This window comes from Oryzias melastigma, linkage group LG5 (genome assembly GCF_002922805.2).
Source record: "Oryzias melastigma strain HK-1 linkage group LG5, ASM292280v2, whole genome shotgun sequence".
NCBI classification, from domain to species: Eukaryota; Metazoa; Chordata; class Actinopteri; order Beloniformes; family Adrianichthyidae; genus Oryzias; species Oryzias melastigma.
In genome coordinates this window covers 163,587-174,396 of record NC_050516.1, presented here as the reverse complement: position 1 = coordinate 174,396, position 10,810 = coordinate 163,587, and the positions used below count along the sequence as shown (strand labels likewise).

The window sequence follows — 10,810 nt, the reverse complement described above, 5'->3', positions numbered from 1 at the left end:
CATTTTATGTAGTCTCTCTCTACATTCCCTCAGAATTCACAAAACACAGAAAAGAGAAAGTAACATTATCGCTCAGGCTGGTTCCCAGTTTGTGAAAGATGTAAATGCTTCTCTATACTGCTGAACTACTTGAAACAAGCCAAAAATAGACGTTAAAAGGATGAAAGGGGGCGTGACTGAAATGGATAATGTGCTTCTAGGTTTGTGTTGCTCTAAAAATAGTACGACCAACAAAAGAAGGACAAAAGGGTTTATCTACAGAAGCATCTCTCAGATCGACTTCATCTCGTCTTCAAACGGTTGTCCTGCCTCCATTGCCGCCTTGATCTGAGACGTGGGGGGGGGCGCGGACGATGAGATTAGGGTAATGAAGGGGGTGAAGGTCAGTTTTTTTCTCATAAAAAAGACTTGGGTGGAAGGAGAAAAAACAAAAAGAAAAAGAAAAAAAAAACAAGACTGGGAGAGATCGCTGGGAAACCTCACTGGTCTGTCCTTGCTTTCTTTGGACCAGCAGTCTTGCTGCAGAAGGACATAAAACCACAATCAGTTTAGCATGACTTGTTCAAAAGTAAGGATGCATTCATGTCATTAAAAACACTTACGTATCAGGAGAGGTGCCTGGTCTTTTGGGGGCAGGTTTCGCAGAAGCAGCATCTTTACCAGATTCTGAAAAACACAGAAATGGTGATGATGTGTTCAGAGAGCGACGTGCATTATTTTGAGAGTACATGGAACTCCACGCTCACCCTGCAGCCATCGAACTTGGGTGGCAGGACCGTAGCCCTTCTCATTGCGGGCGGCGATGCGGAAGATGATGGCAGGCTTGGTGGTGTAGTCAATGTGAGCGTTGGACAGGCTGGACGACTGCACCAAGCAAGAAGGGTTGGGTCCACAATACACGCGCATGAAGGCTAGCTGGGCTGGAGAGGAGGCCTTGGCCTCAGCTGTCTGGCTGCTCTGGATGGCCAGATACACCGAATACTCAATGATCTTCCCTGACGTGACAGAGGGGGGCTCCCAGGTCAAGTGGGCTCCATCTGGACTCTGAGGAAAAAACCAAGAGGCAATTATTTCCTCATACTCTGAGCAGCACCTCTCAAATTTCCCGTTTGGGGGGGTGGTTCTACCTTGCTGATTTTGATGGCGCAAGGTGCTCCTGGAAAGCCTGGTAGGCATGTCTTGAAAGCAGAAATCTCAGAGAAAGCTCCGCGACCACATGCGTTGATTCCAGCCACACGGAACTTGTATGCCGTGCCGGGCTGCAGCTCCATTTTTTTCATTTGGCTGTAGTCTGGCATAATACCAGAATCGTCCTTTGAAGAAAAACAAACAGATTCAGCATGATGCCAACTCAAGGTTAAAAATCCAGAGTTTGATGAATCTATGTTTTCATTTACATCTCGTTTGTCTACTTTTTTGTTTTTATTACTTGAAATAAATCAATTCTAAATCAAAGACTGAACAGAGCACATACGATGACATCACTCACATCTCCTTGAGAATCATCTGCTGGCACATAGAAGTGAGTGACAACCATGTTTGTCACTTTTACAATCCCCACATCAAACCACTGGTTCTCCTTTTTCGCGACCGGCTTTGCTGGAGTTGGCTGGGGGGCTTGTTTCTGTATGAGTTTGATATATATTAATAGTTAGTCTTCTTCACTCTGAAATCAACAGATGCAAGCAGAAAATGACCAACCTCTCCCTCTATCCCATTGGCAACCTCTGCCAGAGCGGCTGCTGCCTGGAGCTTTGCTGGACTGGCAATTGATGCAGACGGGGCGAATGTGCTTGATGGAGCAAGAGCTGGACGCGGGGAGAAAGAAGGCAATGAGTCAAATATAATTAGTAATACGACAATAACTGAATCAGCTGATGGCAGGCGTACTCTCAGCAGTAGTACGTGGTAGCAGAGAAGCCACTGCACTGGTAACTGATGCTGCCATCTCGTTGTGTCCGTTGCTCTCCACAGAGGGGTCATTGAGGCTGTCGGCCGGGGCGAGGCCTTCGGTGGGCAGGCTTGCGTCCACAGAGGCTTGCTGAGCTGCAGCCTGAGCTTCTTGCAGCTGCTGCTGCTGTTGGACCAGCGCTGCCAGCTCTTGTTGGGTAAGCATAATGGGGATGCTGGTTGGTTGCTGGCTGTCTGCAGAAGCATCACCCTCGTCTGTAAACAAAACAAGAATGATCAGAAGGATTTTGGTTGAGGCTATTTAGACTTCGCCTTTAGGAAGGAAGAGCAAGTTCAAGTATGGCAGACTCACTCATGACAGCTTGCTGAGCTGCCTGTAGAACCGCCTGAATGGCCAGGGCCTGAGCTTCTTCGGTGGCTGCTGCCTGAGCGGCGGCCTCTGCTGCAGCAGTCACAGCCAGTTCTTCATCCGACAGCCCTGTCACCATGAGCGTGGCTCCCTGGCCCTCAGACATCAGCTCTGAAGGCAGGTTCAAGGTAGTTGTTGCTGCAGTTTCTCCCTGGAAAACACATTAAAGTTAAGCGCCAGGGGGGGAAATAAAAAATGTAATGACAAGTTTGTGGTGCCTTATTCACTTCTGCTTGTGTCTCCATGGCAGCAGCTGCCTCCTCAGATGGGGCAGCTTCTGCTGACGCAGCTTCATCTGTCTGCATGGGTTCTTCAGTGGAGCTGGTAGCGGTACTCACTCCCTCGGTGATTGAAGAAATTGACTGGACATGACAGGAATGGAGAATATAATAGTCGACGACTGAGGCAGCAGACATTCAGAGCTAACGATCTCATCTCAGATCATTATTCAAACGAGGCAGTTTTTATTTCTTACGGGTACTGAAGGTCCAGGGGCGGGGGTGGACTGAGTGACAGTAGTAATGGCTCTGCCCTGGGTGGTGGTAGTGCCAGCTGCTGCTGTGGTAGAAGCTGCCTCTGTGCTGCTGGTACCTTCTTCTCCCTCCACCGTCTGCTGAGCTTCTGATCAAACACAATCGAATCCAATTTAAAAAAAAAACTTACCAGTCCAGGAGGCGTCAAACACAGAAGCTAAAAGCTGTACCTGTGCCCTCGCCTGTCTCCATGCCGCAGGTTGCGGTGGTTGCAGTGTTGGTGGTCCCGGTCTCGTGTGTTTCACAGGGGGGGTTAGAGCAGACCCTCTGGACCAGCCCAGCAGCTGTGTTGGTCTGCTCTTCTCCCATGCTGGATGTGGCTGTGGACGGAGTATTGGTCGTCCCCGTCTCGTGGGTCTCACAGGGCGGGTTGGAGCAGGCGCTCTGTGTGTTGCTCTGCACGGTGCTGGTCTCCCCAGCGTTCATGCTGGACGAAGCCTGGGTGGCTGTGTCAGTGGTGCCCGTCACGTGTGTCTCGTAAGGTGGGTTGGAGCACACCTGCTGGACCCCTTCCGTGTTTGAGGTTGCCGTGGTGGCTGTATCAGTCGTGCCCGTCTCCTGGGTCTCACAGGGGGGTTTGGAGGAGGCGTTCTGGGAGTTGCTCTGCACTGTGCTGGTCCCCGCGGCGTTCATGTTGGATGAGGCTTGGGTGGCTGTATCGGTGGTGCCCGTCACGTGGGTCTCGCACGGCGGGTTGGAGCAGGCTTTCTGGGAGTTGCTCTGCACTGTGCTGGTCCCCGCGGCGTTCATGTTGGACGAGGCTTGGGTGGCTGTATCGGTGGTGCCCGTCACGTGGGTCTCGCACGGCGGGTTGGAGCACACCTTCTGGACTCCTTCCATTTTGGATGTTGCTGTGGTTGCCGTATTAGTCGTGCCCGTTTCGTGAGTCTCGCATGGCGGGTTGGAGCACACGCGCAGCGAAGACATGTTTGAGGATGCAGTTGTAGCGGTGTTGGTGGTTCCAGTCTCATGGGTCTCACAGGGAGGGTTGGAACACACCTGTCCTCCAATCGCAGCAGAAGACGTGGTGGCTGTGTTGGTCGTCCCAGTTTCGTGGGTCTCACATGGAGGGTTGGAGCAGACCAGGGTGACAGTCCCGGAACCCTCTCCAGCTGCAGCATCAGTGGAAGAGGGCTGCTCAGAGGTGGGGGAAGCCAGGATGGATACAGGTAGATCTTGAACAGGCTGGGCTTCCACCCCACTAGGAGTTGTTATCAGAGTCACCTGTGTTGGCTGGTTCTAAAAAATACATACCATAATGTTTAATCATCAAAGACCTCATTACAATAAAGCAATATTCAAACAGTGATCATCTCTCACCTGCACTGTGATAGCAGATGAGGGCAGTGTAGAAGTCAGACTTGTCTGTGCGGCCGACACAGTTATGGCCGAGGGGCTGATGACCTGGCTGGACAGAGTAGAGATGGTTCCCAGTGTGGTGATGGGGGTCACCAGGGAGGCATTGGAACTGTCAACTGTGCCTCCAGCTAAGCTTGTGGACACAGTGCCAGTGACTGTCCCCAGAGTGGTGACTCCTAAAAACAAAAAAGGAATTGAAAAATATGCACAAAATCTGAAGAATTTTCAGATAAACTTGAAAAAACATCATAGTAACAGCTGTTCTTACCAGTAGTTCCCTTAACCACCAAAGTGGTGACAGTGGGCTTGACTGCAGACACGGTAACTGGAGTAACGAGTCGAACACCACCCACTGTACTCATGGGGACGGTGCGTAAAATGGTGCCAGGCTGTCCAGGAGCTCCCTTCAATACCACCTGAATCAAACCATTTGGGATTTAGTCTTTGCATATGTGACGACAACCATATGGTGCAAAAAAAAAAAATAAATAAAAATTATTTACTTGTGTTAGTCCTTGCTGGCCAGCTGCAGTGGCGAGTTTGGGCACCGCAGTGATGATCTTACCAGGAGTTCCAGTGGTCATTACCTTCGTAGTCAGGATTGTTATCGGCGTTTTCATGCCAGCACTGCTTGTCACGCCTGCAAAGATAAAACCATGTTTCTTAATGTGTTCATTCTGACTATTGATAAACAGACATTGCTGTCTTATAACTGTTTCACACAATTTTAAAACATCAATATGATAGACGTTATAGCGGAGTGCATTAAGTTCAGACCTGTGGCTCCAGGTTGGGTCATTATGGCGGACATGGGGATGGTCTTAATGATAGTGGTGCCCTGCTTTGTGGTGGTAGGAGAAACGCCGCTGATGTTGAGGATTGTGGGCTTGTTTCCTGTGCCTCCTGCCTGTGAGGTCGTGATGATTGTTGTCGGCTTGCCATCTGCAGAGGTCACCAGCTTCAGAATGGTGCCAGCTGGGAGGGGCCCCTTTGTCTGCAAATATAGGCAGATGTGATGCAAACGCTTTCCTGTTGTTGTCTCTCTGAACCCGTGCTGCCAACTGACCTGTATGATCTGTGTGAGGGGGTTGGTGGAAGCCTGGCCTGTGACGGCGGACGTCTGCACCGGCTTGGTTTGTACCACAGACATCATCTTGCCGAGGTTGGAGATCTGCCAGCATAGAAAACAAACTTAAATTCATTCATGAGGCAACGGAAAGCTGTCACCAGGAGGTGGCAACAGAACAATGCAAACATACAAAATGTAAAAGAGCCAAATAGGGGCCACAAGTACAGTAACAGCAACAAATTCAAAGTTTTAAGTCATTTCCATATCATATTCTACCAAATTATTCCTATTTTCTTACCAAAGTGCCACTACCGCCCATAGTGAGGGGGCTCTTAACCAGAGTGATGGTCTTGGTGACTCCTCCCACTACGGTGGTTACCACCTGCGCCTGCTGAGCCACTGTGACGGCACCAGACTTGTGCACAGTGATGATGGGTCTGGTGGTGGTGGGAGAGGATGCAGCTGCTGTCCCCACTTGGGCTGCGGCAGTCTTCAACATCCGAGTGGCCGGGTTGCTCACCTACGATCAGAGCATTATTTTAAAATCTGACACTCACTGAAACTTTAAATGCAGAAATAATAATAATATTAATAACTGTACCATCACTGGGGAAGCAACTTTCACTGTGGTGGTGCCAGGAGAAACTGCAACCGTTTTGAGGATGGTGGCACCTGCAGGAACATTGAGGACGGTTCCTGCAGAAGAGGGTGGGATCTTCTGTGTGGCAGCAGCAGCTGCGGCTAAAGCTGCCATGCCGCTCATTTGAGGGCTGCTTCCAATGGGCTTGAAAACAAAAACAAATGTGTTAACTTAAAAATATAATTGAATCAAAGTCCTAAATATGACTGATTTTTGTGTAAAACGGTCCCTACCGATCCTTGGGTGGTTTGGGCAGGGACTACCATTCGAACGCCTGCAGGAAGTGATGTCACAGTGACGGGGGATTTCCCTGGCTGGCTGGGGCGAACTGTGACAACTGATGCACCAGCTGCAGACTGTTGAGCTGCAACTTTTAAAACAGCTGAGTGAAAAAGAAAACAAATGTAGGTCTTTGAGTTATCCTGCAGAGCTTCTTGATGTCAGAACGTTGTGGCAGTCAGAGGGATACCTGTCTGTGGTAAGCTTTGAGCAGACGGTGCTGCAGCAGCTGGTGCGGGGCTCTTTGGAGAGTTAACCGGCTGTGTTGGGGCTGTGCTCATGGCTGGTGTGGCTGCTGCTGGAGTTGCAGGAATATCGTACTTCTGCAGTTGCAGCAGGTACGTGTCTGCTGTGGAGACTGCACCCCAGCTCACCTCCAAAGAGTTCGTGTTGGCACGGACTAACTGTACTCTGGCAGGGGCATGCGGCCGCTCTGGGAAATACAAAACATAAATTGTGAGCCTTGATCCACAATACCTGATCAATCCATGCAGCAACAACACACCCACCTGTTTCCAGGTACCACAGGTCTTTACAGCAGACTTGGTTGTTCCACGCTTTGCGGTAACCGTCACGTCCGCTCCACACATAAAGTCTGGAGTTAATGGCCACAGCACAGTGACCGGCACGGGCCCTCGGGATGTTGTCTTCAAGCGTGTCCATCAACACAGTTTCCCAACACATGGAGTCTGTAGAAACATTTTAGAAAGGTTAAAGGATCCCAATGTCTTCAGACCCATCTCTGATGTCACAAGCATCTGAAATGTAGACGAACCGAGGTTTAGGCAGGCAAGAGTGTTGGTGCATTTCCACTCTTTCTCGTGGGTGGCCACTTTGACGTCATCCATTACCAAAGGAACCCACCCTCCAAAAACATACATCCTGCAGAGTAAAACAAGAATTAGCAGTAGGTCGTGTTTTTTAAGAGAAATTAAAGTTTATTTTTGAGAGTTTTTAAATGTGCATCTCACTTGTTTGTGATTGTGGTGGCAGAGTGGAGACTCCGTGGAAGAGGGGCTGTGCCACCAACTCCTGGTTTGTTCCATGTCAGGGTATCTAGAATACAACATTGCATTAGGTTAAATTTAAAATCATTTCTAGTTACCAGTGTAGGACAAAAGAAAAATGACAGATTTCTTAGTTTTGCAATGTTACTCCATTATTCCAGCAACGACTTACCAATATCAAGAGTCCACAGATCCCCAAGACGACAGCCACTCATCCCTCCATAGATTATCAAGCGAGATTTTCTACTAGTCTTTTCTGTGTATACCACTGCAGTGTGGCTCTCACGAGGAGGAGGCAAAACTCCATATGTGATTGGAATATCCCATCCAACGACACTGGATCCTGGGCGAAGCTCGAGGGTGTACAAATCATTCAGGTATCTGAAGAGCAAAAGTCATAGTTGTAAGAATATACAAAAATCTCAGTCATATCAAAAAGACATGAGTTGATTCTGGTGAATTATTACTATTATTTTACCTGGGAATGTTATTTTTTGGATCTTCACTATCATTGGCCAGTCCACCAAACAGATAGCATTTGTTTCCAACCAGTGAAAAGCTGTGACCAAGGCGAGGACAAGGAGGAGGACCGTTCTTTGGATTTTTGGCTTTCAACTTTTTCCATTCCCATCTGCTGGCCTGTGAGAAACAGACCATAAAACATGTCAAGATGGTTCAATCGTATGAAGAACACTTACAAGTAACAAACATCAACTTTTCCAAGACGGCTACTTTTTCTCAGAGAATCAGAGTGACAACAATGGACTTGTCAATATAATAATAGAGCTCAATAAGTAGGTTTCAGTAACTTTATAATCTTTCAAGATCATCTTCAAGTTTATCAATTCTCCAAAAGACTTTCAATTTTGACTCACCACAGCTCTCAGATGTAATTAATTTAGTGGAATCGCTAAAGTGCAGTGAGGAAAAATGATGATCCTGGAGAACCAAGACTAAAATGCGGATTAAAATAAATCTGCATAAATAACCATGGGCGCTGACCTAATTAAAACTGAACCTCCAATAACAATCCGTGCATCTATTACAAAAAATTAAAGTAAACAATCTTTCATTTATTACAACACCTGTTAGGAATAAAAATTAAACTGTGACAGACAAAAACCACCTGTGTTCAAAGTTTGTTAAAATAGTTAAGAGTATTTGTTTCACTCTAATGTGCAAATACAGTGCAAATAATTGTATGTATCATAAGCCCATTACCTGTAACTCGTAAAGGTCATTGCTGTACTTTCCATACTCCACCATCCCACCAAATACCAGCAACCGTGTGCCATCACATACAAAACCATATGCAGCACAACCAGGGGGAATATCACCACGAACCGCTGGGATAAACCACTGGTTTGTTGCTAAAAGAAGAAAAAAATAAAAGAAGAAAAGAAAATAAGTGTGTTAAAACTTTAATTAAAATGATAAAAGCATGAAATTATATATTTTTTAAAATGCTCAACTTTTCTATTGATAAATGTCAACAAAACCAAAACATTTATTGAGTTAGTCGATCATTGGTTTATCAGTGGAAAACTGGGGCAGAGTATTTATCTAAAACCAACCAGCATCATCCATTTTTGTTAGCCCGCCTTTTTTATGCGTGTAGTAATACACTTCCTCCAGCAGGGGGAGCTTTTTGAAAAAAACTATACACTGGATTCCTTGGCCTGCCAAGGCCTACACAACATTCAGTCGAATTCTTACACATGAATGAATTGAAAAACTCTAAATACAAACTTTATTTTATGTTTCGGTTAAAATAAGCGAATACGACCAAGGGGACTTTCTGTTTTGATGCATAATCGGTCATGTTCAACGTGCAGCCCAAAAACTCACCGGTGTTGTATACATGTAGCTCATCCACAATTCCTTCGTTTCCACCGCCGAAAACAACCATAAGCTCCTTTATAGCAACGGCTCTGTGTCCGTGACGAGGCCGGGGGACGGGACCCGACCAGCCAAGGACCCGTTTCCATCGCGGTTGTAGGACCGACGCCGTGGTCCCAGACGCCGCTGAACCAGGGGCAGACATAACTTCTACCGGGAGAAAAAATAAATATATTTTTTAGCTAAAAAGGCACGTCAAAAACTAGAAATAAGAAGCCACAAGACATGCTGAAAATGAAAATCATTATTCTAGTAAAAAAAAAAATGCAATGTTTGCAGCTGGACAGCAAAACAATTCGCGGTTTGGCTAATGTTGGGAAAAAAAATACAATACGTTTTAAAAGTCCCGCAAAGTAATCGCTCGTATTTGTCTGAACAAACATCTTTAAACATAATTCCGATTGCTGGATTTTATATTTTCGAAAAGTTGTTTCTAACCATTCAATTCGATCTATGGAAGCAGCCATCTTGCAGCCAAACAAACCGCCGCTAACACCGCTGCCAGTCTGAAAAATGGCGGAAGCGAATCAAACTGGCAAAAATATACGCTAATGAATCCGCCGAACACTAAGAAAACTTCACCACAGCGATACAAAATTTCACGAAGAGCAAATCGGCCCGACAAGAAAAACATTACGAATGAGTAAAATATGTTTAATCTGAAGTGAAAACCGTTAGCAAGCGTCGGCTGTTTTCATGCCTCTCTGGGAGTCGCCATATTGTAGCTAAAAGATTTAGCATTCCTTGCAAACCATTTAGCGCCAGAATAAACGCCAGAAAATGCGACAAAAAGCAAAAAACCAGCTGGGTCAACCTAAAAACAATGCAACTCAGTTTCAATCGAATTACTGACCTGAACAGCCCAAACTATGGGCCAGAAATGGCACCTCCAAATGAGAGAATAACACTAGCCGAACGCCGTTAACACTAGCGGCTAATGGTTCAACCTAATTTGCACTATGCTAACAGCCGATAGCACAGCGGCCGGCATGCACCAACTACGCGCTGCAAAAATTGTTCTAGAAAAACTCTCAAAACGAATTTAAGTTTTTCTCAACTATATCAACAAAGCGTTATTGTGTTTCATGCCTTCTGTGGAAGCAGCCATCTTTTCGACAATCGGCCTACTTCAACAGCTCCCACAAGAAAAATGGCCGAGGCGGTTTGCAACAAAACATAACAAACCCATTGAAAATCTGCGAATATTTGAGATTCTGACTTACTTCACCCAATGCAGCAAATGCAAAAACACAAGTATGTGCTGTTATCTTGCGACGTTAATCCAAATTCATTCGATTTGCGAAGAAGTATTTCCTCTCATGCCTGCCTGGAAGCTGCCATCTTCTTGACAACCAGAGGCGGAGGAAAATGGAAGAGGTTCAGCGTCACCCAAAGTAAACATGGCGCCGCTAGCCCGCTTATTAACGATTTCAGACTAACTAATGTAGCATTTTGGTATTGTACTACTTATGTCGAAGCGTTTGTCTTCGGGGTGAGGACATACTCGAACAACTAAAGTAAATATGAGTAATTCAAACTTATTCTGAGTTTTATCCATTTTTTACAACTTGTGTTATAAAAGTAGGGTTATTGTCCCTTACTAAAGATGGCGACATCCGTGCAGAAACCTCTTTGAATTAATTTTGAGCACTTTTCGTTTTTAATGCGTCAAGGAAACAACTTAAGCACACTAGTTCATATACA

At 46.3% G+C, this 10,810-nt stretch overlaps 1 protein-coding gene across 1 annotated transcript; it reads right to left on the bottom strand.

Annotated features, from left to right (window-relative positions):
* Nucleotides 1–233: 233 nt before the first annotated feature.
* Nucleotides 234–10,509, bottom strand: hcfc1a (host cell factor C1a). The gene is made up of 28 exons (XM_024270158.2): nucleotides 10,330–10,509; nucleotides 9,056–9,256; nucleotides 8,429–8,577; nucleotides 7,686–7,846; nucleotides 7,380–7,588; nucleotides 7,172–7,256; nucleotides 6,976–7,082; nucleotides 6,710–6,889; nucleotides 6,391–6,633; nucleotides 6,155–6,303; nucleotides 5,883–6,065; nucleotides 5,580–5,801; nucleotides 5,279–5,383; nucleotides 4,990–5,206; nucleotides 4,716–4,852; nucleotides 4,481–4,628; nucleotides 4,174–4,388; nucleotides 3,024–4,092; nucleotides 2,796–2,941; nucleotides 2,548–2,682; nucleotides 2,264–2,471; nucleotides 1,891–2,166; nucleotides 1,702–1,808; nucleotides 1,490–1,624; nucleotides 1,128–1,313; nucleotides 747–1,044; nucleotides 603–666; nucleotides 234–519 (listed from the first exon to the last, which is right to left on the bottom strand). Exons 2-28 carry the CDS (start codon nucleotides 9,249–9,251, stop codon nucleotides 480–482), a joined length of 5,370 nt encoding a protein of 1,789 aa, XP_024125926.1. The 5' UTR covers nucleotides 9,252–9,256; nucleotides 10,330–10,509; the 3' UTR covers nucleotides 234–479.
* Between the last annotated feature and the right edge of the window lie 301 nt (nucleotides 10,510–10,810).

Coding starts and splice junctions, on each gene's coding strand:
- hcfc1a (XM_024270158.2), bottom strand. CDS start 9,251: ATGTCTGCCCCTGGTTCAGCGGCGTCTGGGACCACGGCGTCGGTCCTA. Junction 1,809..1,890: donor ACCACGTACTACTGCTGAGA/GTACGCCTGCCA, acceptor CCCCGCGTCCAG/CTCTTGCTCCATCAAGCACA. Junction 1,045..1,127: donor GCGCCATCAAAATCAGCAAG/GTAGAACCACCC, acceptor TTTTTTCCTCAG/AGTCCAGATGGAGCCCACTT.